The 22,999-nt window shown below is 37.3% G+C and overlaps 3 protein-coding genes across 3 annotated transcripts; 2 read left to right on the top strand and 1 right to left on the bottom strand.

Annotated features, from left to right (window-relative positions):
• The first annotated feature begins 1,501 nt into the window (after positions 1-1,501).
• On the top strand, positions 1,502-12,625 carry LOC110048156 (protein disulfide-isomerase TMX3-like). Its single transcript, XM_089298532.1, has 17 exons — positions 1,502-1,610; positions 1,693-1,741; positions 3,170-3,209; positions 3,785-3,902; positions 4,886-4,931; positions 5,023-5,103; positions 5,698-5,815; positions 6,073-6,150; positions 6,508-6,571; positions 7,756-7,863; positions 8,147-8,207; positions 8,907-8,960; positions 9,256-9,312; positions 10,219-10,360; positions 10,769-10,807; positions 10,924-10,953; positions 11,553-12,625. Exons 1-17 carry the CDS (start codon positions 1,544-1,546, stop codon positions 11,784-11,786), a joined length of 1,386 nt encoding a protein of 461 aa, XP_089154658.1. The 5' UTR covers positions 1,502-1,543; the 3' UTR covers positions 11,787-12,625.
• A 2,122-nt stretch (positions 12,626-14,747) lies between these two features.
• Positions 14,748-18,655, bottom strand: LOC110048135 (large ribosomal subunit protein eL13-like). The gene is made up of 4 exons (XM_020753921.2): positions 18,594-18,655; positions 16,741-17,010; positions 15,787-15,960; positions 14,748-14,996 (listed from the first exon to the last, which is right to left on the bottom strand). The coding sequence occupies exons 2-4, from the start codon at positions 16,984-16,986 to the stop codon at positions 14,781-14,783; spliced, it is 636 nt and encodes a 211-aa protein (XP_020609580.2). The 5' UTR covers positions 16,987-17,010; positions 18,594-18,655; the 3' UTR covers positions 14,748-14,780.
• Positions 18,656-18,676: 21 nt separating this feature from the next.
• LOC110048158 (GEL complex subunit OPTI-like) lies at positions 18,677-22,906 on the top strand. Its single transcript, XM_089298534.1, has 4 exons — positions 18,677-18,884; positions 19,794-19,897; positions 20,547-20,676; positions 21,176-22,906. Exons 1-4 carry the CDS (start codon positions 18,774-18,776, stop codon positions 21,215-21,217), a joined length of 387 nt encoding a protein of 128 aa, XP_089154660.1. The 5' UTR covers positions 18,677-18,773; the 3' UTR covers positions 21,218-22,906.
• The last annotated feature ends 93 nt before the right edge of the window (positions 22,907-22,999 follow it).

Here is a 22,999-nt window from a genome sequence, read left to right as displayed (position 1 = left end):
GGCGTGTACACCTCTATGTCTTTAAATATTGATTAACAAAAAATGGCTTTTCGGACCCGAAAACTTTCCAGGGCTTTCGAGAAACAGGCCCCTGACGCGAAAAAGACCTCTGAAACTGACCCAGACTATTTCAAGACGAATAAAGGATTTACGATTTACGGTATCAATCCCCGACCAGTCCTTGTTATTCCTGCTGGAATTTGTTGGGATTTTCGTTTCTGGTAGTGTCGCCAGGACAGGATGACTTTTTAAAATGTTTGTCGGGGACGCGGTAGTCATGGACGCTTTTCAGGACTGAAGGCAATTTGAGTTAAACTGGGTAAACGTAATTTATCAGCTTTCATTACCATAGCTACCCACTGGGAATTTTGAATGTGGTCTCATTAACAACTAAATAATGAGCTCGGGATTTCTATGAGGTGATTGAAATGATAGAAATCGAGAGACAATACAATGGACTCTAATTGTCATAGTAGAATTCTGACCAAATTTCTTTTAAATTAGCGATTTCCAGTTATTTCTCTACATATTACATTAGCACACTTTAGCAAAATCTGGCGCGGATTGAATTGTTGTAATACCTATTGGTATAATTCTACTAGCGTTCAATCACGCTCTACGTTCTATCTCTTCAGTATTGGCTAAGTTACTCACTATCTATTCCGTTCAATAGATAGTGGTCACCTAGTAGCAGTGTGCAAGTCAACTTCGTTTCCAGGGTCTCTCATCTTCCCGCCCCTAGAGTTAGCGAGAGAGGAGAGTGTTTCCTCTCTCGCTTGTTCCAGGGGCCTAGAGGGCGAGACCCGGGGACGAGTTTGTGTGCAAGTTCGATTTGAAATCGCAAGTATGATTTCAGACCAAAATTGCACGGTACGAAGTCCAATTGCTCCTTCATGTATTTTGTAATCGCACTATTTATCGCCTGAATACAAGAATTTGGTCCGGTTCCAATAATTTATTGATCCGGTAGCCAGTTTTGTTAAAAATGAAGAACCGAAAACTTTTTACATCTCATTTTGTACGCAAAACAGAAAAAGGTGCAATTTGGAGTAAAAAACAGTGCGATTCGTGAGTAGATCGCACTGGCTTTCCCGCAATTTATTTGATTGGCTACTTTAAATTCCTATTGGCAGGGGAAAAGATGCGATTTTGAGCAAAAAAAAGAGCGATTTATTTAGAGAGAGCCAATCACTGATTTCGAACTGGATGTAATAAATACTAAAACAATTTTATTTGATTATTCCTGGATTATTCGCTCTCGATATTCTCTGTGGTAGACTCGGGCTGCGCGCTGCGCCCTCGTGATTCATCACGGGTATGACAGAAATCTCGAGCCAGTGATGTTGCGTTCACACTCAGTACTCGAAGTACCCAATAACAATTCGGTTTGAGTACTTTGAGTAGCAAGTGTGTTCACATTAGTTCCCAGCAGTACCATGTACCAAGTGTGAACTGTACACTGTCTGGATACCAGGCGGCGGATCAGCGACGGTCCCTGACAACCGTGGGAAGACTGAGTTCAGTTCAAAAGCCAGCTGTCAAGATGGCGACCAACAGAAGCGGTTCGGAACTTTTCCAGCGTAGATTCTGGTTTTCCATCCCTGCTTTTGGTAAGTAACACTTCTCTGATATTTAGTAGTTTTGGAATACATGCAGTGAGTGGGATGCTCAGATATACTTTACCTTTCTCAGTTCTTTTGGTGTGTGGGTGCAGCGCTTTTGTAAGGGAGCTGGATGGCAGGTGAGCGTGATGTGCAAAACTGCTGAAAACTGTTGGGTTTTTTTGGTATATAAGCCTTAGTTTTTTAGATCTTATTGAAAACCATTTTTAAATATTCTAGCTGATTTGTAAAGTGGAAGGTGAAGAAAAACGCTCTTGTTTCCCTTTGATGCCATTCAGAAAATCATTACGTTCTGGTCTTTTTGAGTTCTGATTATTCTTATTGGCAAAATTTTATCCAGTATTTTACCTATAAGCTTAGGCACAACTGTTCATGCCAAATCGTGAAAGATACGTGACTTTAATACAGTCCTCTCTGCCTTTGTAAGCCTTTTGATATTTATGTTTTTTTATTTGGTAATAATGTATAGAGTATAAAATTATCAAAAGGAAACAAGTAAGGTTTACCAGATTAATACTAGATCGATAAGGAAGGCCTTAAATATCAATGAGCCCAACCTTTGTTTTTTTACTTGAAGTTTACCCAACACTTATTTTTTTTTAATTCAAATAAAGAAGAAGAAAGAAATTTTAACATGCGGCCACTGGGAATTGAACCTGAGAAATTTGATTCAGGATGCATTAACTAACTGGCAGGGGTATTTTGCAGAATGTCGAACACTGAACGCCAAATGCACTGTTTGCTGTAGTTTCACTCATGTTTGCTTGTGGTAAGTTTTTGTTTGTTAAGGACAGCATTATATTGCATATGGCCCTGTCCAACAAATAAAAGCTAACCGCAAGCAAATATAAGTGAAACTAACTGCAAGCAAACAGTGCGTTAGGCATGTGGCATTCGTTGTTTGGCATTCTGCAAATTACTCCTGCCGTTCACTAACCCCTGCCACTACACCATTGGAACACCAGCTGCAAGAGGTCAATTTTTTAACTATACATTCTGCAACCCTAAATATATTTAATACAATGTCACCCAAACCACAAAATAAAAGCTTTAGAACCATAAGCAAACCCAAGTTAAACTAACCACAAGCAAACTGGAGATGTGCTAACCATATAATGAGCTAATTCGGTCTCATTCGTTGTTACTGTCTATAAAAAGTCATAAAATTATTAACCTGGTCTAGTAAGTTTTCCGATCGATAACGGCCAATTCCCTCCATGCGATGCACCTGCGGAAATTCATGGTAGTTGTATTCATCATCTTGGAAGCGATATTTGTTTTGATTGATACAACTACCATGATTTCCTGCAGGCACATCTCATAGAACTTAACTTACCATTACTGAATATACAAAAATAAATAGAAACTGATCAATGATGTCAGGATCGGAGCCCTATGCATATCATAGATCTGTTAGATATTTAGTGATACTGTCCCCATGTGTATGATACACTGTCCCACAAGTTCTGGTTGGGCAAAGTCACAGACCTGTATGTTTCTTCCATTTTGGAGGATTTTACAAGCTCAACTTCTTATCTTGGTTTCAGCTTTGCAGATTTAAAGAAAGATGGAAGTTGGCTAGTAGAGGTTGGGTATTTTACTGGTTTTTTGTGAGCTTGCACATTATGTTTATTCAACGGTTGAATTGATCAAATGCAAGCATGTTTTTTTTTTTGCCTGTTTGAGCATGTCTAGGAAACATTTTCTTATAAAGACCTTGGTTAAATTTGAACATTTTCAAATTTAAATGTTATTGCCCTCCTGCTGAAAACTGTATTGATGAAACCCCCTGATTGTTAATTAACCATCTCTGAGAATCATCACTGAATTATCAGAGATGCTAAGCATGATGTTTGCGGCAAACAGCAAACAGAAAAAATATTAATTAAACTTAAATGTCGTCTGTCTTCAGTTGTTTGCACAGTAGAGCAAAAATATTTTCATTTAGGTGCATATTAGGGGACGTGTTTCTATTTGTGTGTGCTGTATTTAAGGATTAGAAGAAAAGAACACAAAATCAGAGGTTATTGTGCCATTTGTCATTTGCTGTAAACATCATGTACTTAACTTCTTTATCATCTTTTTAGTGATCAAACCATTTCTCTGATTTCCAGGTGACTTTAATACTGTTAATACTGTAGCTGGTTTTTTCTTTCTATCAGTTCTATGCACCCTGGTGCGGTTACTGCAAGAAACTAGAGCCTATATGGGCAGAAGTAGGAAGAACTCTTCATGGATCCTCTATTGTAGTTGCAAAATTAGATGCTACTAGGTTCTCAGGTATGGGCAGATCTTGTGTACTTAAGGCATCTGTCGACCAAGTATCGGTCGATACTATCGGCCAAGATGTTGACCGACAGTCAGCCGACATACCAGCTGATGCTCGGCCGATATATCGACTGAGAGTCGACCGGGTGTCAGTCGACATGTTGTTTAAGTTAATAGACCATCGGTCGACACTATCCGTCGGTATGTCAGTCGACACTCGGTGGACACCTCGGCCAATATGTTGCGATCGACAGCCGCTGGTGTATTGGTCGACTGTCAGTGGTGTATTGGTACATTGTTAACCGTTGTTTTGCTGTAATAGTCTCTATCGCTTATGCTCACATGTTGATAGAACAAGGATGCAGCTCAAACTGCCGTCATTTCGAATACATATCTAATGCAACTTTTTGTATCATTTTTTGCTCCTGTAAAATAACAAACCTCCATAAGCAACAAGCCCCAGAGATTGCTACTTCCGAAAGTGACAAGGGTCATATATAAAAGCAATTACTTAATATTTGAGTAGAGAAGATAGAACTCAGTAACAAGAGCCAACCAAATGAGCATAGTGTTGGCCAAGTGTCGGTAAAGTATCAGCCAAGTGTTGGCCGAGTCGCGGTGAAGTATCGGCCAAGTGTCGGCCAACATGTGTGTCGGTCAATGTTGGTTGATATGTCGGCCAACTGTCGGTCGACATATCCGCCGACAGTATCAACTGATACTCGGTTGACAGATACCTTAAGTACACATTATCCGAGAAATTTACAATCAATCACTCTATTAGTACTTGTCTGTTTGTCAGGAAATAATAAGGTAAACTTGCAAAGCCATGAGGACAGTTTCTGTTGCAAGGTCACTGGAGAGCCAGACCAAATGCTATCCAGTGATGCTTAGCTGATAGTGGCTAGCCTGCTCATTAGCTACATGTACCACGTTGCCAACCTGAACTTTATCATTCCATGGCTGAACTCTTGATTTTTGCTTTTCATTGTCAGGGATATCAAGAGAGTTTGGTGTCAGAGGATTTCCTTCAATTAAATTGTACGTGAATTAACAAATAATAAATATACTTTTTACTTAATTCCAGTCATGATCAGTTGCACATGATGACTTCTTTTTGTTATGATTACAGTATTAAAGGAAAGCGTGTAATAACATTTGAAGGGGAACGTACAGTTCAGGATATTATCCAGTTTGCAGAGAAAGCCAACAGGTACGTGTGCATCCTAACAGGTACAGTAACTTAACACTGTCTTGTCGATATTGACTATAAACTTAAGAAAAGTGTTCACAAGGGATGAGTTGGAAACACTTCAATGGTGCCACCTGAACATTATTCTATATTATTTAATTAATCTTAGCCTTTGAAGTTTTTTTGAAACTCACTCACCCTTGTGATTGCAATATTATTGATTGTAATATGTCAGGTTCCATGCCTTGTAAATGGGCAACCCTGGTGAAAACCAAAAGGATGTTTGAAGATCTTTTAAGATCCTCTGAGGATCCAAGTTAGAGATAACAATCTTTCAAAGATCTAAGAGATCTTTGCAACAATCCTCTGAGATCTTCAAAGATCTTGGCAAGTTCTTTGGCATGGGCAAGAAATTTGAAGATCCTTAAAGATCTTGCCTTGGTCAAGATCTCTGAAGATCCTTGTAAGGATTTTTACAAGTCACTAAGGATCCCAAGAACCTCAACGATCTTTGAGAATCTTGATTAAGATACTCAATTAAGATTCGACAAGGATTGAAGATCCTTGAAAGATTTCACCAATTTCTATTTTTTAATATTTCATTTTCTGTTTCAGACCAGCAGTAACTGAGCTTCAGAATGTTGCGCAAGTGGAAAGAGTTAGGAAAGAAAAAAGTGTGTGCTTTTTTCTGGTAACAAGTAATGAGAATCCACAACTATCTGCGAGGCTCAAGGTAAATATTGATTGGAAATGTAATATGTAGGTATAAATCTATTACTTTTAATACTCTGACTGTGATTATCTGCCTACGATTATTCACAAACAGTAGCACGCAATATTATTATAAGAGAGGGTTTCAGAAGTATTTAGATGTGCATCTCTGAGATTTGGAAGACCTACATTCTCAAGGGGGGCTTAGTTTTGGGTGAGTTTACTTCACGAAGAAGAGCTTGCAAAGTTTCTGATATAATTTATTAATAACTTTTTCAGGATATTTACTTGAAAGTTGCAGAAGATAGGGTCATTCAAAGCTACTTTTATCAAATTGATCAGGATACTTTACCTGAGGTGAGGTAGTATTAAGGCAAAATGTTTGTGTTGTAATGATCGGGCTATAGTTTAATCAAACACCTTACATGTAGTTATTAACCATTGCGATCCACTATTATCAGTGTTCCTTTTTATGAGTCCTTTCCCAGTTTCAGGAATACGCCTTTAGGAATAAGGTAAAGTTTTTATTGACTAATTAAAAAGACACTTCATCTATATTGTAAAAAAGAGTACAGACTGAAAAGAGGAAGTGTGAGCTAGCAAAGGGGGGAGGGGGCGGGGGTGCAGTATGGGTGTGTTACTTTTTAGGTTGACTAAAATTTTATGATCTTAGCAAGCTTACTTTGTAGCTTTGATTGTTATTCTTTCTTTTAGAATGTTCATGTAGAAATGCCAACCATTGTAGTTTCAAAAGATGATTCCATTGTTGCATTTCAAGGTATGCAGGGTTGATCTGTATTTTGCATTTTTTTATTAATGGGCTCACTTGCCTTCAGAGTAGTTGTTTGATCGCATGATAAATGTAATGTTATATTATTTGGATACAAGCTGTGATAACTATTAACTGTACTCAATTAACTGTTAACTGTAACTCTATTAAAGTTCTATTAACTGTGTGTGTATATTGCACTGAAATAGCTTGAAACACACTTGTGTTGGCAAGACACTTTAATCTATTAATTTATTACTTTCACACTGTGTCAGTACCTCTACTCAGGAGTATACCCAAGAACATTTGGTGGTGTTTGCAGGCTTGAAAAAATTCCATCTGGCTGTCCGGGATAAGTAGATTTTCCTTCCATGCAAATAACTTTTTATTCCCACTTGCCCAATGGCCAGGGGATCAGACAAGTCATCTGCCAATTAAATCTTTAAAAGAGCGAACCAAAACTTGCTCAGGGCAAGCAAAATTTGAGAGCTACTTGTCCCAAGGGCAAGCTGGAATTCAAGTTTTTTTGTTGCAAGCCCACAGGTTTGGATACAAAACCTGGATACAAAAGACTTGCTCATGGCAAGCAAAATTTGAGAGCTACTTGTCTCAAGGGCAAGCTGGAATTCAAGTTTTTTGGGGCAAGCCCACAGGTTTGCAGCCTGATTCTTTGAAACCCTCATCCTATCAATTTCAGCCCAAATATGTGATTTTTGAACCCAGTATATTTTCAGACCTGACCCAAGTACTGATACCATCTTTCAGGCACCCAAAATTAGTACATCTTTTAATACATGATCTCAGCTTACCAGGAATGTCTTCCATTTGAGTAATCACAAATTTTGAGAAAGGTTTCAAATACTCTAAATGTTTCTTTCCCTGATGGTGAAAGAGTTTATTTTCCTCCGAATGAGACACACTGTTCTCAATTTCAGACCAGAGCACAAAACAGACAAAATGTTCAAAATCTGTCCTCTATTAGATACAGGTGTTTGATAACTTTTAGATACAGGGCCCCTATGGAGACCAGCCTTAGAGCTTAATGGGCTCCCCTGCCTAAATAAAGTTTACTTACTCTACTTCAGACCATCCATCACTGTTTATAGCTTATTTTAGGGAGTACCCCCGTCCTCGCCAGGTAGCTTTGGACTAAACGCGGCCTTTGTTTTTTTGATGTACTATTTTGTTTGTAGTTCAAGAGGATGTTGGTGAACAGAATGTATCTGAGTGGGTAAATAGTGAAAGATTTGAAGCATTTGTTCATGTCACCAGATCCAATTTTCATGATATCACTGAAACTGGTGAGTATGTCAAACTTGGTCATAATAAAGTAGGTGTCTTCTATCTGCATCATAAGAAAGTGATAGTAATGGAATAACCTGGTGGTACTATGTGATTATGAAAGCTAAAATGTGATCTGTGACATACATGTAGATCTAGTACACAAGGATGAGAGAGCTCAATATATATTAAATAAAAGTTGTTTTCACAGGCCAATCATGGTAAATAAAATTCCCGCTTGGCCATTAAGTCTGCATGTGTTCACGACAGTAACAGTTACTTGGCAATTTCTTTGCATCTTAGGTAAAGTAATGTTACTTGTCATATTTGCTGAAGAAAAAAGCAAAAAGAAAATCAATGAAAGGTAATAATGATTATTCTTACTAAAATTTTTAATGCAAGTTTCTTGGGATGTTTTTCTACCCTTCATTCAACCACTTTTTTTAACTTCTCATAAGTTTTCCAGGAGCTCTCACCTCTGCAGAGGCTCAAAGGGTCTTTTTCAGTAGGGGAAAATCCACTGAATGAGTGTAGGTGTAGGATTACGTTACGTCACATAGTGGCTTTCTATAATGAATGTTTCGAACCTCTATGGTGGAGAGAGATCCAGGAGCCTAACAACTCATTCAACTTGATTAACTTGAGCTCCTTCATCCTAAGAGCGTTGTTGGGCATCCACTGTGGTTTGTCAAGTCAACAATTTTTATTCAGTTGTTAACCCTCTTCTCGGCCTGGCCTCAAGAGATGCCTATCTTGTCTAGGTCTCTCTCTAAGCCACGGCACCATTTCAATCCATTTCTAAGCATGCTTTGCTGGCCTCCTGTCTGGAAGTATACCCAGTACATTTCCAAGACCTTCAGTTTAAAAGCTTGTAAATCACTGACCTTCAGATCATCATTAATTTTATAATCTCTGGTTGTGTTCTTCCAACATCATGGCTGTTTTATTGAACCAATAAACTATGCAAATGCTTGACTTAATGCTTAAACAGCAGGAGTCAGATATAGTTACTAGCAATTAGTTTGACTAAAATAATTGTTGCTTTTAAATTCTTTTTTGAAAGAGTTAGCAAAGTTGTTAAAAGTGTGGCTGTAAATGAAAGGGACAGATTTCATAGGTAAGTACAAAAGTTCTGCTACTGCTGTGAAACTTTACAATTTATCTAAGTATTTGAATCACTGTATTGCATTGTAAACAGCTATTTAGTAATGTATTCTAAGTGTTTTTTTTAAATGAAAGGGAAAGATTTCACAAGTAAGTTCAAAGTTCTGCTGCTGCAGTATAACTTTGCAATTTTTCTATTTTAAAACATATGCATGGTATTGCTTTGAAAACATCTATTTAGAAATGTTAGCATTGTGTTGCTAACATGGATTTTGTAGTAAACATTTCAAAACCCTTTTCCTTTTTAGGTTCTTCCAGTTTGGGTGGATGCTGGGAGATACCATAGCAACAAATATAATGATGAGGTAATTTAAGAGCAGTGTAAAGAAGCTCAGTCACGGTTTGTGCACATTGAAAAGTTTAGCCTTGATTTTCCAAATTCGTCGTTTGTAAACTGTGTTAATCTTCTCCATCCTCAGCCATCCTTGTTCCTTTATGGTTTATCATTATGTCTTTGTTGTTTTTGTATCTTATTAAACTGTTATTTTCAGGTTTCCTACCATTTAAAGGTAATTTTGTACGTGACCAAAACAACTCAAAATACTGTGACTGAGCTCCTTTAATGTTTTGATCAAAACAGTTATGACATCAAAGTAAGAATTATCAAGACTCAACAGGAAACTTAAAATAAATAAAATCTTCTAAAATACCAAATAAATGGTTGAAAAGCTGCCTCCAATAGTTAAAAAATGATTGCATAAAGTATTGTGTTTACATGTAAAAAAGGAATCATGACGATAGAAATGTAAGCCACAGTTTGTTCACAAATTAGGCAGTAAGAGAGAGAATTTTTAAAGCACCACATTCTACACAAAATGAACTTAGACATCAGCTTGCCAGTTGATTTTGTTTAACTTTTCCTTGAAATAAATCCATCTGATTCAGAAAAATGGCTGGAATTGATACATTTGAAAAAGAATGTGAAACAACTCACCTTCATGTGGAAACTAAACAACAAGCAATCAAGGGTGTTTTGTCAAAAGCCACACTTTTGTTGGGATTGGGGGTTTCAAACCAAGAAGCAGGGTGTGGATTCTTTTGGGGCACCCCATTTTTTGTGGCGAAATTTAATGTTAATTTCTAACAAAGCAGATGTCTGTTGATCAAAATCATCACACATTCACTCATTTCACAGTGTAAGTTCAGCTTCATTGTTTAACAGAGAAACAAATGAATTAGCGATTAACAATGTCAACTCTTTGAACTTTCAGCTCACTGACAGCACCATTTCTGATGGCATACAACACTACAGATCATGTGTATTACTTGAAGCAGTATTCAGAGATTAAAGATGAGCTTACAGAGCAACAACTTGCATCTTTTCTTCAGGATGTGTTGGAGGGTCGCGCAAAGGTAGGTTCAGTGATTTGTGGCCAGGTGGTGGAAAGAAAAAAACATGAATTCAAAGAGTTATTTTTTTGTCATTTAGAGACAAAGTGTGGGACCGCGAAGAGTAATTAAATGTACATGTACATGTATTTTGTGAGCATGCAAGTGTGTGTTAAAAAAAGAAATTTGTGGTGTAGTGGTGTAGCTATAGCAATGCAAGTAGTGTAAATATTGCATTGTAAAGTAGTGTAAGTATCTTAAGGTATTTAGTCATGTAATGCAATGTAAGTAGTGTATTTTGTTTGATTATCTCAATATAGGTAATGTAAATATTGCATTGTAGTGTTCTTTGTGTAGAAATAAAAAAAAGAAAGAAACATAGTTAATAATAAATTCTTCTCATCAATTGAATATTATTTTTTTAATTTTTAGGGATATGGGGGAGACTCATATTTCCAAAGGTTTTACAGGGTAAGCTGTGGTTTGGATAATTGCAAAAATATTGAAATGTTTACCTACCTCAGTGTTTTATTTTTTATTAACAATATTGATAAATATTATTATCTCTGGCTCTTTTTTTGTTGCAGGGAATATGGGAACTTCTGAGATCAATTTATGTAAGTCTATTTTTTCATTTGACAAGGTTTGTCTGTTTTGTTCACATAACTTACATTATAGACTGTGTAAACATCAAGGACATTTGTGACTTACAGAACTTAAAAGTTGTTCTCTATTAATCATACATGAATCCAGTTATTGTTCTTTTATGCAACCCCTGCCAGTTATGTTCACCATCACTAAGCAAAATAAAAGCTTGACGCTATTGTAAAAAGAAACATGTGGACCTCACAATGGAGCTAAATACTTCCTTGTGTAAACAATTTGTGCAGTTCCAGAAAATATCCATACTCTCCCACGGAAGGGATTGGAATTTCCTGGGGATGGGCGATTCTCTAAGACCAAAACGAAATGCATGAAGCTTAATTAGAATTTCCAGAGGGGTTGGGGGGGGGGGGGGGGATTTTGAAAAGAATTCCTTCTGTGGGGGAGGTATGGATATTGTCTAGAACTACATCTATACAGTTTATATAGCTTTTAGGAATGGTCTTGATCACAGGAGAGATCCAATAAGGGGCGGCCTAAGGGGAGACCAACAGGATCTGCTTTCTGATGGCTGTTGATGACCATTTTTTCTTCTTTTTTTTTCAATACACAGGATATCTGGACCACTCAGCCCATTGCTGCTTTGCTCATGTTTGGTTTTCCCCTGCTAGTATTTACATTTATCATTTATATGCTGTGTATTGCTGACCCTGGTCCTGAGGAGGAAGATCTGGATGACATGGAAGATGAAGGAGTTGGGGTTATGGATGAGGGTGAATTCGAAGAAAAAGAACTGAAAGATATTGATGAGGAAGTTGATCCAAGTACAAAACCCAAGAAAGATTGAACTTTCTATTTAAGACTCATAAAGGATATAAGTTCCGGTTCAGATATTGTGCTTCTGCTGTGCCGAACTCAACTACAATAAAAAAAAATTATATAATTATTTTAATGATATTATTGGTTGAGGTTCAGCGAAATATTGTGATTTGTCAGTGGTGAGCAAATCGACTGGGGCAAATGATCTGCGAGACACTGACATATAACAACATTTTGCGACAACTGAATTTCAATAATTAACTGAAACAATTATTTTTATCATTTGATCACCAAATTTGTTTTCATAATTATTTCAATCACTCTTGCATGTTAATAGTAATTTTAATCATGCATTCTTCCATCACCTCCATGGAGTTCCATATATCCTAGAGCTTTTAGAAAGACACTCACAGACCTCCATTTTGCTTTTCAAAATTTCAAGTGGACAATAGACCAAGTGATGGCTAAGTGACTAAAGATTTGCTTAACAATTTAGAAAGATACTCTCACTGGTGTCTAAATAATACCACAGTACAATGTCTGCACTGCAGTTGTGCAACTTGTCATAACTTTAGTTTGGAACAGCAGAAGCATAACAGCCGAACTAAAGTCTCCAAGAAACTTAAATTATTTATATTCACTGAAAAGTCTTTCACTGTGTATAATATGTCTACTGTTGTAATATAGGGAAACAGGAGACGTTGTCATGAAGGCCAGGGTCTGGGAATGAGTTCTAGATTACTTTTTTAGGTTTTGACAGCAATGACCATCATTGTTCTCTGAATTAGCATCAAGTATTGTAAACAGCTCTTTACTTGAATTTATATTTCTGATGCATGCATAGAAATTAAAGGAGCAATGACACAATAGTTGAAGTCGTTTTTTAACCTGTATATGCATAGCAGGTATTAGACAGCAGAGGGGGGAAGGAGAGCTGGGATGAAAAGAGGGGGGGCTCCCTTACATCTTTTTCATCTGTTACCCCTTTCCTGTTTATGCCTGCAAGGCATTGCTAGTCATTTTCTGATCGCTTTTACATTGAAGGAACCCTCAAAATAATAGTTCCTGAAAGTAGAATAACATTTACAGGGTTCATACCCTTTTTCAAAAACAAATTTCCAGGACTTTTCCAGGACTCAGATTGATTTTTCCAGGACTCTAAAATTTACATTAACCCTTTCACTCCCAAGATCTCAATTTTAATTCTCCTTGTTGTGTGCCATACATTTCATATTTTTTACTTGCGTTTAACAGATTTCCAGCACTTTCCAGGACCAGTAGTCCTTTTCCAGGACTTCCCAGTCCTGGAAAATGCCACAGTAAAATTCCAGGACTTTCCAGGTTTTCCAGGACCCGTATGAACCCTGCATTTAAGAAGTACAGTGGAATCCTGATTTTCTGAACCTCCAAGAGAAACAAAAATTGGTTCAAAAAATCAGATAGTTTGAGAAATTGGGGCTAAAATTACAGTTTTTGACTGTAGGGAGAGGGAACAAGGTTTGGTTTGAGTTATTGGGAGGTTAAAAAAATTGAGCATTGAGAAATCAGGATTCCTCTCTAATGATAAATCAATAGTAAACAAGGTGGCTACAAATAAGAGAGATTTAGATTTTATCATGCTTCAAAAAAGACTTAAGGTTGTCTGTCTGTCAGACAGACATGAAAAAAATTGGCCATTTTGGAGATGTCCCCCCTTTTAAAGACATTCACACCCATTGTAACTGCGCATCTTTCACTACCATGCACATAATTGATGAGGCAATGTCATGCATGTCACATCAGGCACAAGCCAAGGAAGAAATATAAGCAAGTGTAGGGCTTGGCACTGGGGGAGGGCAGGTTTACTCTCCTAAATGGTTGGTGACCTCCTCTTTTCTTTTCATAGAACACTTCCTTTACTGATTTTCTCCATTTTAGCAAAAAACAGACGTAATTTGAACAAAAGAAGTTACAAATTTTTGCCTTTTCTGCTCTCATGAGACCAAGGTTTTCTACGAGTGTGGATGGCCTAAGCTAGTAATCTTTTAAGGCCTAATCTACCTAATATTGGGTAGAGTGTATGATGTCAAATGTCTTTTCATTTGAATACATTAAACATTTTTCAAACTTAAATGTCTCTGGAACTAATGCAAAAAATTTGTAAATGGTAAATGGCGTTAATATTTCATGGAATTTTAGCCTAGCCTACATTTGGAGGGTGACAACTTGTAACTAGATGGGTCATACTATATGTGGGCCAGTCCAAGGCAGGAGAAAAAAGAATGTCAAATATTTACACCCGCTTTCAGTGTTACGTGCATAGGCGACATCTTTCGACCATCTCTCGACATTCCATCTTTTGACATGCTATGTAAACGGCTGAAAGACCCTTTACCTGTGAAACTAGCAATTTTCCCGGTTATTAGCGGAACAAATGACAAGTATATGATAATTACTGACCTCAAATGAATGAAGATTGTGGAATTCCGATTATGGGATAATTCAAATGATTTTAGTGTAGTCGATCGGCTCTCAATAGTGACTTCCGGTGGAATTGAGCCGCTACCGCTCAGTTAATGTTTGAAAGAGGTAAACATTCAAAACAGTCGATTTATCCCTCACAGAATGTTTTCTTGATACTCCTAGCCTAGTTTGATGTCAAATAAATCCATCTTTCATGACTAAAAGTTGAATTTGACTGTAAAGAAGTCAGTTGTGCTTACATTTTGACATAGGCCAGGTTACATAGCATGTCGAAAGATGGCATGTCGAGAGATAGTCACTATGCACATAACAATGAAAGTGGGTTTAAAAGTGAAAAGGGCATTAAATCTTGTTGAAAAGGAAATATATCAGAAGAGTAACATTGCTTTTGGAATAAGATCAACTGGTTTGTTATGTCAGTTCTGTTATTTTTAAACCATGTATATGGATGATAGGTTTAGGTTGTTAGGAGGGTGCTAAACCAAATCAGGACAGTAGTTCAAAATGCCGATTAAAAACACTGATCTGCAACAAATGAATTTCAACATTTATTCACAGATTATTTTTTCTTAAGAGCATCTTGCTCAGCCTTCTCCCTGGCCCTCTTCTCTCGGATGCCAATCAACCTGGCATTAGCACGTGCAATACGCATGCTACGGAATACACTAGTATTCTTTTCCTCATCAGTGATCTTGCGAGCCTTGATGGGTAGACGTGACTGTTGGATGGGCATAACTGCACCCTGGAGTTGTACTGCATTGGCCAGCTCAGCAGGCTGAAATTTGGGAGAAATTCATTTATAGGTAAGTATGTTTGTGAACTCTTTCCTGTGTGTGACCTCTAAACAGTGGAATTCAGTGATAAAGATGAAATGTTCATTTTGATCACAAGCATGGGCCAAAGATAAAAATCTGGATCCCTGACATCAGTCGGGCATTCTAATCACTGAGCTACTAACTAATAGTTCTAGCCACTGAACTACTTGACAATTCAGTTCTTAAAGGAATTTTACTTATTGGTGGTTTTCACAGTTAAGAATATGCAAGGAATCAAAGTGAAACTTCAAACTAGGTAAAATAAAATTCCATCCTCAAAATTATAAGCCATTTACTACATGTATGGTAGAATGAGTACCTGTAATTTGCTAAAATCACACCATTATTAAACTAAAATATGACTGATTTCAGTTATAGATTTAGATTATACTTCTTTTGACTTTCTCCAGTTGCACTTGACAGCAAAACATGCCATGACAGCGGTAGCCACGTGATAAAGCCACATGATAAAGTTTTTGGACATTCATATTTTTGCTGAGTTTGGCACCTTTCTGGAGCATTTTGCTCCAATGAAAATCAAAGGCTTAAAGCAGAGTAGGACTGCAGATAACATGCTTTGAACCAGTAACATCGACACCAACTGTGTCAACCATACTTGCATAGATTCTAATTGCTTGTAGTTCAGATCAAAAGAAGGTACTGAACTCTAGACAAAGAGGTAATCAGAAAGTATGTGAAGTGGCAATTACTGTGTCTGGAACAACATGCACTTCTTTTGACATTAATTACCTCACTGTCTCCCTGTTTGGGCTTGCTTGCCTTCCTTGGGAAGACAATCAACTTGCTCTTGTACTCTTTAAGTCTTTGAACATTAGCCTGAAGGGATTCTGCAGACCTGTTCTTTCTCCTGTGGTCAACTGAAATACCGATGGTTGGAGCAACTTTTCGTGAGATGCCTGCAGCCTAGAACGAAAAAAAAAAAAGAGAAAAAACCTCAATATGCAATTTTCTAAGTCCTAAGGTAACTAAACTCATTTGCAGAAATGATAGTTTAGGTAAGACTGATGCTCCCCTGGCATGATGGCATCATTTGGCTGCAGCTACAAGAAACTTTCACTTTTTCTTTTTCTCATGATAAATTTAATCCCACTGAATGCTGGTAGATGCAGTCATTGACAACATCATGCAAGTGTGCGGTTACTGTTATGATCTTGTCTTATTTGGCAATTCAATGCAAACAACAGTCAGGCATTGCCCAGATGGTTGGAGGCACAGCGGACTAATGGTTAGCCCACTGGTCTCCAGATCAGGCAGTTGAGGTTGGAGCCCTGGTGTGGGTCATTATGTTGTGTTCTTGGACAAGACACTTTACTCTCACAGTGCCTCTCTCCACCCAGGTGAATAAATGGGTTCCAGCAAATTTATTACTAGGGGTAAGCCAGCAATGAACTGGAACCCACCTGGGAGGAATAGAAATACACCTAGTCTCTTCTTGCTACAGAAACAGAGATAAGATCTGGCTGAATGTGCCACTGGCTTGATGTAGAATTCATGTTTTATTGAAAAAATGGAAATGCCAAGCCAAATTTGAAAAGTAATCCAGACATTTCTAAGGTTAGCAATGTCATGGTGGCGAAATGTCGATAACAGATATACATATTACAATTTCTGCTCAATGCAATGTCCTCTAAAAGTGAAGGCAATTGCTTTTGTTTGACTGATTAGCCATATAACAAAACCCACCTTCAGTTCCTCTAATGTGAAGCCTCGTCCTGCCCTTATCTTTGTGTTGTATTTAAAAGTAGGACAACGCACAATTGGTCGAAGGGCACCGGCAACTGGGCGGGGTGCAACCTGCAAAGCTCTCTTGATGCGAGTAACACGCTTACGCTTCTTACGTCCAGGCTGATCAAACCATGTCCTTACATAGTTCTGCCACTGCTTGTGGAAGTGGTTATTATGTATCATGTTGTTGTGTTTGGGAGCCATGGTGGTATGGCTGTGGCTTTAAACCTACAGGTGACAATAGCAGAGAATGAAGAATCACTATGCCATAGATAATTATATACAGATTAGGCAAAAACTTAGGGGACTTCTTATAGTATTTCACACTACTTGGAAAGTTTAGAGAAAACTCAGTCAAGAAGTTAGAGCTGCACTTGATTGCGCCTCAATCACTTATTGATTCTTTTGAGCTCTCTAATTTATCCACTTGCATCATAATTTGATGACAACTCAAGGATGCACACTAATAAGCATGAATCAATGATATTTTACATTGTTTGGTTAGAATTTATGCTACACAACACAACTTTTGACACAACATTATGGCAATGGAGGCAAGTTTTACATGCAACAGTTTCACTGCGATTCTATAAGTTAGGGCAACTTTAAATCATACACCATATAGGTTTTGATCAGGAAGTGTAAAGCACATAAGAATAATCATGACAAGAATAGTCACATTTTACTCATGACTGCGATTATTCAAAATTAGCTGGTCAGTAAGTATATTAGAACTCCATAGTTCAAGATGTTGGTGAAAGTCAAATTACCATTGCCAGCCAGCAAACAAGAGTTGTATTTAGGCATAAATAAGATTTTCAACTTTATATCCCATTCGAGTGACTGCAGAATATTGCAGAATACTCAACAATCACGGTCCACTTCATTTACTTATAAAGTAAAATGAGATGTGGAGATACAAGTTATTAACCACTCTCATTCAATGATATGTGAATAAGTAGAAGGATATAAATTCTGCAGTTCACCTATCCCAGCAATTCCAAGGCTCAGTCTCTAGCAGACTCTAGGAAGCCTGACAGTGTTGTCAAACTTATTACTTTCTAGTTCTAAAACGTACAGGTTATTGACCAAGTGTGAGGTCAAGATGGCTGGATATTGACCAAGTTCTTTTTTTGTGTGTTTATGGGCTGAGACGGACTGGAGGTCCATAAAAACGCAAAAAAAGAACGAGGCCAATATCCAGCCATCTTGATCGAACAAGCTTGGTCAATAAAGGATTTATTATACGGCTTTCGGGGAAATTTTTCTTGCAGGACAGGGCGGGTAGTCTCGAGCGGGCAAGATAGCTCCATCTTGCCCACTCGGGTAGCCAACCACAGCGCAGGATTTGATTTATCTTGCCCGCTCACGGAGCTGGCCATATAATAAAATGCGATAATACTTACTTATCACATAAAAAATTTCCATTAACATTCTGGCCGTACTTCGCTCTAAGTTTATTACACATGTACAAACCACCGAAGGAACACCAAAAACAACAATAAATTTAAAAACACCGACAAAGCTCACGAAAGTCAAAATGCTGAATGCTCCAAAACGGAGATATTAATTTTAGCTAATGGTGTAACTAAAAAGAGCATCTTTGAATATTTTCCATGTTTAACGAAGATTATTTAATGACAAAGTATCGTCTGTAAGTAAAGAGAGGTAAAAACTATACTAGTGAAGTGTTGTAATGAAATAAGTCGAGGGTTCGACGGAAAATTTATCAAAACATCAAAGTAGCGCAATATATTCCTACGGAATTAAAAGATGCCAGAGAAATCGACGGATTGTTTCACAACACTGACCTTACAACCAAAACTTCACCACAACGCAAGGAAAGAGGACGAGAAGAGAAGAACAAGGGGCATTGTGGGGTATCTTGTGGTGGTCAGCGGTATTTTTCATCGACACAAAAAAAAATTCAAGAATACATGTGCGAGAACTTGTTCGAGAATTTAGTTTAATATATCTGTTTTTAGCGTAGAATGTCTGTACAAAAGTTAAAGAAATCTCCGAAAGATGTCGCTGCAGCAAACGGATCAGTGTCTGCGACAGTGAAGAAAGCTTTCAAGACGAATTCTAATTGGGAAGATAAGGTATATGTTCTTGTCTAAAGTGTGCGTTTACTTTTAGATTAAGAACTTTATAAAATAAGCTAGATAAAAATTGATCACTTAAGTATTTTGTTTGCAAGCTGTCTTGGATAGTGATCCCTTTGGCCATTATTTGACTTATTTTAATAATGTAGCATTATAATAGGATAATAGGAGTGCAAAAAACACCCGTAGTCCTCGCAGTCAAATTTTGCAGTACGTTTGCATGCACAGGCTGGCTCGATACGGCTCATTTGGCATTTGATTTAGTACTCAGTAATAAGATGACCAAGTTCTTTGTTAAGCGTGCCAGGACAAGCTAGACACCGTATAAGTTCTTTGTGACATGGTGGCGGCAGATTTGTGTTACATGCTTGCGCTGACATTTGCCTATATAATATAAGATATCAAATTTTTCTTGCATTTTGATTGGTTCTTATGATCAATGGACCTTTTTAGCTTGCGGAGGGGGTGTTGCGCCATTTCAGACTATGTGATGATACTCTTGGGAATTCTTGCTTTCAAATTTTCAAGTAGTCACATGTATTTGAATGAATGATATTTAGATGGATAACAGAAACATTCTTTAGGGAACATCTCGTGGTCTGTAATAATAGGATTTAACAAACTGCCCAAGCTTCAAAGGTCTTTTGTAGGACATACTGGGCATAGATGATGTCAATAACATTTGTTTATTTCTTTATTATGTAAACAAGTAGATTCCACGTTGTCATGCGTCTGTTCAGTAATTGATCATTGAAAATGTCAAAATGTGGTAAGAACAGCAGTATTAACACTTTTTTGTTCTTACCATATTTTGATGTAATCTGTGAAAATTATTTTAAAATAACGTATGGCTACATGGAATCTATTTGTTAAATGTTGCATTTCTGCTACTTCTTTTCTCACTAGGATGAGTTCCTTGATGTAATATACTGGTTTCGACAAGTTTTAGCAATTCTCTTAGGCATTATTTGGGGTATACTGCCTTTGAAAGGAATTCTTGCCATAGGACTGTAAGTATAAAACACAATAGATGTTCTAAGTACACTAGGATGGTATGATCTAAATTGACCTGTGGAATCTCCTCAGCCCTATTAAGGTTTTGACTAGCATGCCCATAAGTGGTGGCATTGTCATAGTAAATCACTTTTTTTGTACATACTTTTTAGTGCTAACATTATAGTGCTAAAATTATACATTATACCAAGAAGCTTTATTCTAATAGTTGTAAAAAAAAAGATGTACAAAAAAAAATGTGAAGTGTTCACAGTTCGAGTGTCCTTACTGTAAAAAAAGCTATAGTTAACATTTGTAAATGTTCAGTGTAATTGAACCTTATATCTTGTACCTTGTATTATTGTTGGGCAGTAGACGTTTACTAAAAACAATTTCTGGGAATAGAGGGCCATGAACATTTTACACATTGTTGAAAAAAATATTTACTATGAAACAAGCTCATTCTTCTCAAGAGATATGCGTAGCAGTGGTCATTAATGTTCCAATAATCACAGCAAGAGTCATCAGTATGAAGTGCCGATAATGGGACTCGTGCTCATCAAGCAATTTGTCTGTTCCTTTTAATCAACAAATAATACTATGATGCAAAAATTGTCAGTCCTGGAACCAGGAATGAACTGTAAACCAATGTCGTTGTCTTTTTAGATTTGCGTTAATAAATGCTGGCGTTTTGTATATATACTTCACAAACTTTCAAAAGATTGATGAGGAAGAATATGGTGGGCCATGGGAACTGACTAAAGAAGGTTTTATGACATCATTTGCTTTATTTCTGGTGAGTACTAAGTAAAAATTCATTAAGTCATAAATAAATTTTTAGATAGTGGTCCTTTCATCAGCATCTGTGAGAAAATGTAGCAATCCAGACTTCCCACAAACTTAAAAACTTCAAAGAGCCATCTTTTTGGGAGCAAAAAGTGAACCTTATAATCAGTAGGTCCCTCCTTTTCTTCCTTCCTTCCATCTGTGTGTCCATCCATCCTTACTTTCATACTTCCTTAAGTTTCCTCCTTCCCTTGAAAATCCTGGGTCTTGAAAACTTTTTGTACTATTTTGAAGTCTTAAATTATAGAAACCTTTATGATGAGTCACAAGGTCTCATTTTTCTGTGTTTTATATGTTTTGAAGTCCAAAATTGTTCAAGTTCTAGTTTCGGGTTTCAGACTAGGGTTTTGGCATCTCAGCAAGTCTCTGATTTTACCATTGATCATCCCTTATTCTGTATTCCATCAAATTTATGTAGCAACAATTCTCTTGAATTATTTTATTTGCAGGTAGTCTGGATCATATTTTACTCTGCAGTTCATTTTCCCTAACTTTGTTTTAAAGAAAGAGTCTATGACATGTTTATGCCTCTGCGCTGCGTGGAAAAGCCAGTCTTCAATGCAGTCATCCTCATTGTATTTTTCTCATGGTCGCTGTTGGCATCAAGATTACATATGTTGCTTGGCCAAGAGAAGAGAAATTTGATACTAAAATTGCTGAAGATGACAGTGCTCTTATCTTTACTAAAAAATGTTGGGAAAAATACCAGATATTATTTTCTACAGCAGTTGTGGAGAAATTGTTTACGATCCCATCCGTTTCTGTATAATTCTATCAATGCATAGAAGAACCTCATAGTAACTGGGTCCCTGCCATTGTTGAAATTCCCCCAAGATTTGTGGTTCATTAAAGTTTACAAAATATATATATTTTCTTTTAGAATAATTTACAGACAAGGTATTGTGACTGCTTGACATTCTACAGCTGACCTCAAAAGTAGCAAATATGTCCTGCATTGAAAAAAATGTGACTGACTTTGGTTTTTATAAGTTCAGTTGCAACAACATTTTTTTTGCATAGAATCATAGAAGATGACTGTTCTCTGGATTTCTTCTTTGTAAGCCAAACTTAGTGTCAGAAGTGTACTATTATAATAGACAATAAACAGTCTAATTTATTTAAGTGAAAATGGATACAAATCATGTTGTATTTTAATAGGGTTTGCACTACTTTTGAATTCCTGAAAACTCCTAGAATTTTGATGTTTTCTTCAGGGCCCTGGTACACTCTTTGAAAATTTTCTCCTTCCACATGTTCTTGAAACACTACTGGAATTCTACCATCTCTAAGAAGTATGAACCTTGTGTTAACTACTACAACAACTCTGGATTTATGAAAACCGTGCTAATTTCAACACAACCAGCCTGACACTTTTCCAAGAAAATACACAGGCTTTTTCACTCGATCAACCACCACAGGCACTCTGTCAACACACAGCCTACTCACCCACCTTGCTTGTGTCTGGCTGGCTGGCTGCCAGCCCCTAAGACTGCAGGGCATTGCCGGCTAAGGCTGTCCTGCAAAGAAAATGAGCAGTTTTAACTGAGGAAAGTGCCTCTCTCTGTGACCCACCCCACCCCCCTAGGGTTAGCTCCTGGCAGCCCCGCTTGGTATCAGCGGGTAGCCAGGTCCCAGGGCTATCTTCCCCCACCCTCCTTGACAGAAGCCCCCCTGGCTTTTCAAGCACCGCAAAGGCCTCCCTGCCGGCTATTGCCAGCAGGCAGGTGCGAAAGTTTTGCCCCAGATTTGACACGGTTTTCATAAATTCAGACATATATATATGTGTGTGTGTGTGTGTGTGTGTGTGTGTGTGTGTGTGTGTAGTGTGTCCCTGATTAATCATGACTTGTACAATCCCCCACAAATGTTTGTTTTATATATATTTATCACACAGTATAAAGATGCAGAATTGCTACCTTTTGTGTGATCACTGTTATCAGATAATTTTCAAGTAAAAATGTTTGTGCTTTAATTCAAGTCAAGAAGTAACATAGGCACTTGTCTTTGCCCTGCTTTTATACAGATCCTTTTGGTTAATGTAACATAATAACACTCTCCATCTACCCAAGCCAGAAAATATGTAGAGTGGACTGCTGTATTGATTCTGTTTAGGTTTTGTAATTGAAAAAAGAAATTAATGTGATCTGATAAATGTCATTAAAATTACCTTCGGCTGCTAATTTGATGAATTCAGTGCAGTGGTTTAATTTGTATCCTGTGTTGTAAAAGTCTCCTTTCTATCCAACCTTCCCAAAATTGTTAGAAACACAGTG

Source organism: Orbicella faveolata, unplaced genomic scaffold, assembly GCF_042242905.1.
Source record: "Orbicella faveolata isolate gen_17 unplaced genomic scaffold, um_ofav_v1 contig_3, whole genome shotgun sequence".
NCBI classification, from domain to species: Eukaryota; Metazoa; Cnidaria; class Anthozoa; order Scleractinia; family Merulinidae; genus Orbicella; species Orbicella faveolata.
This window is presented reverse-complemented; position numbering and strand designations above follow the sequence as displayed.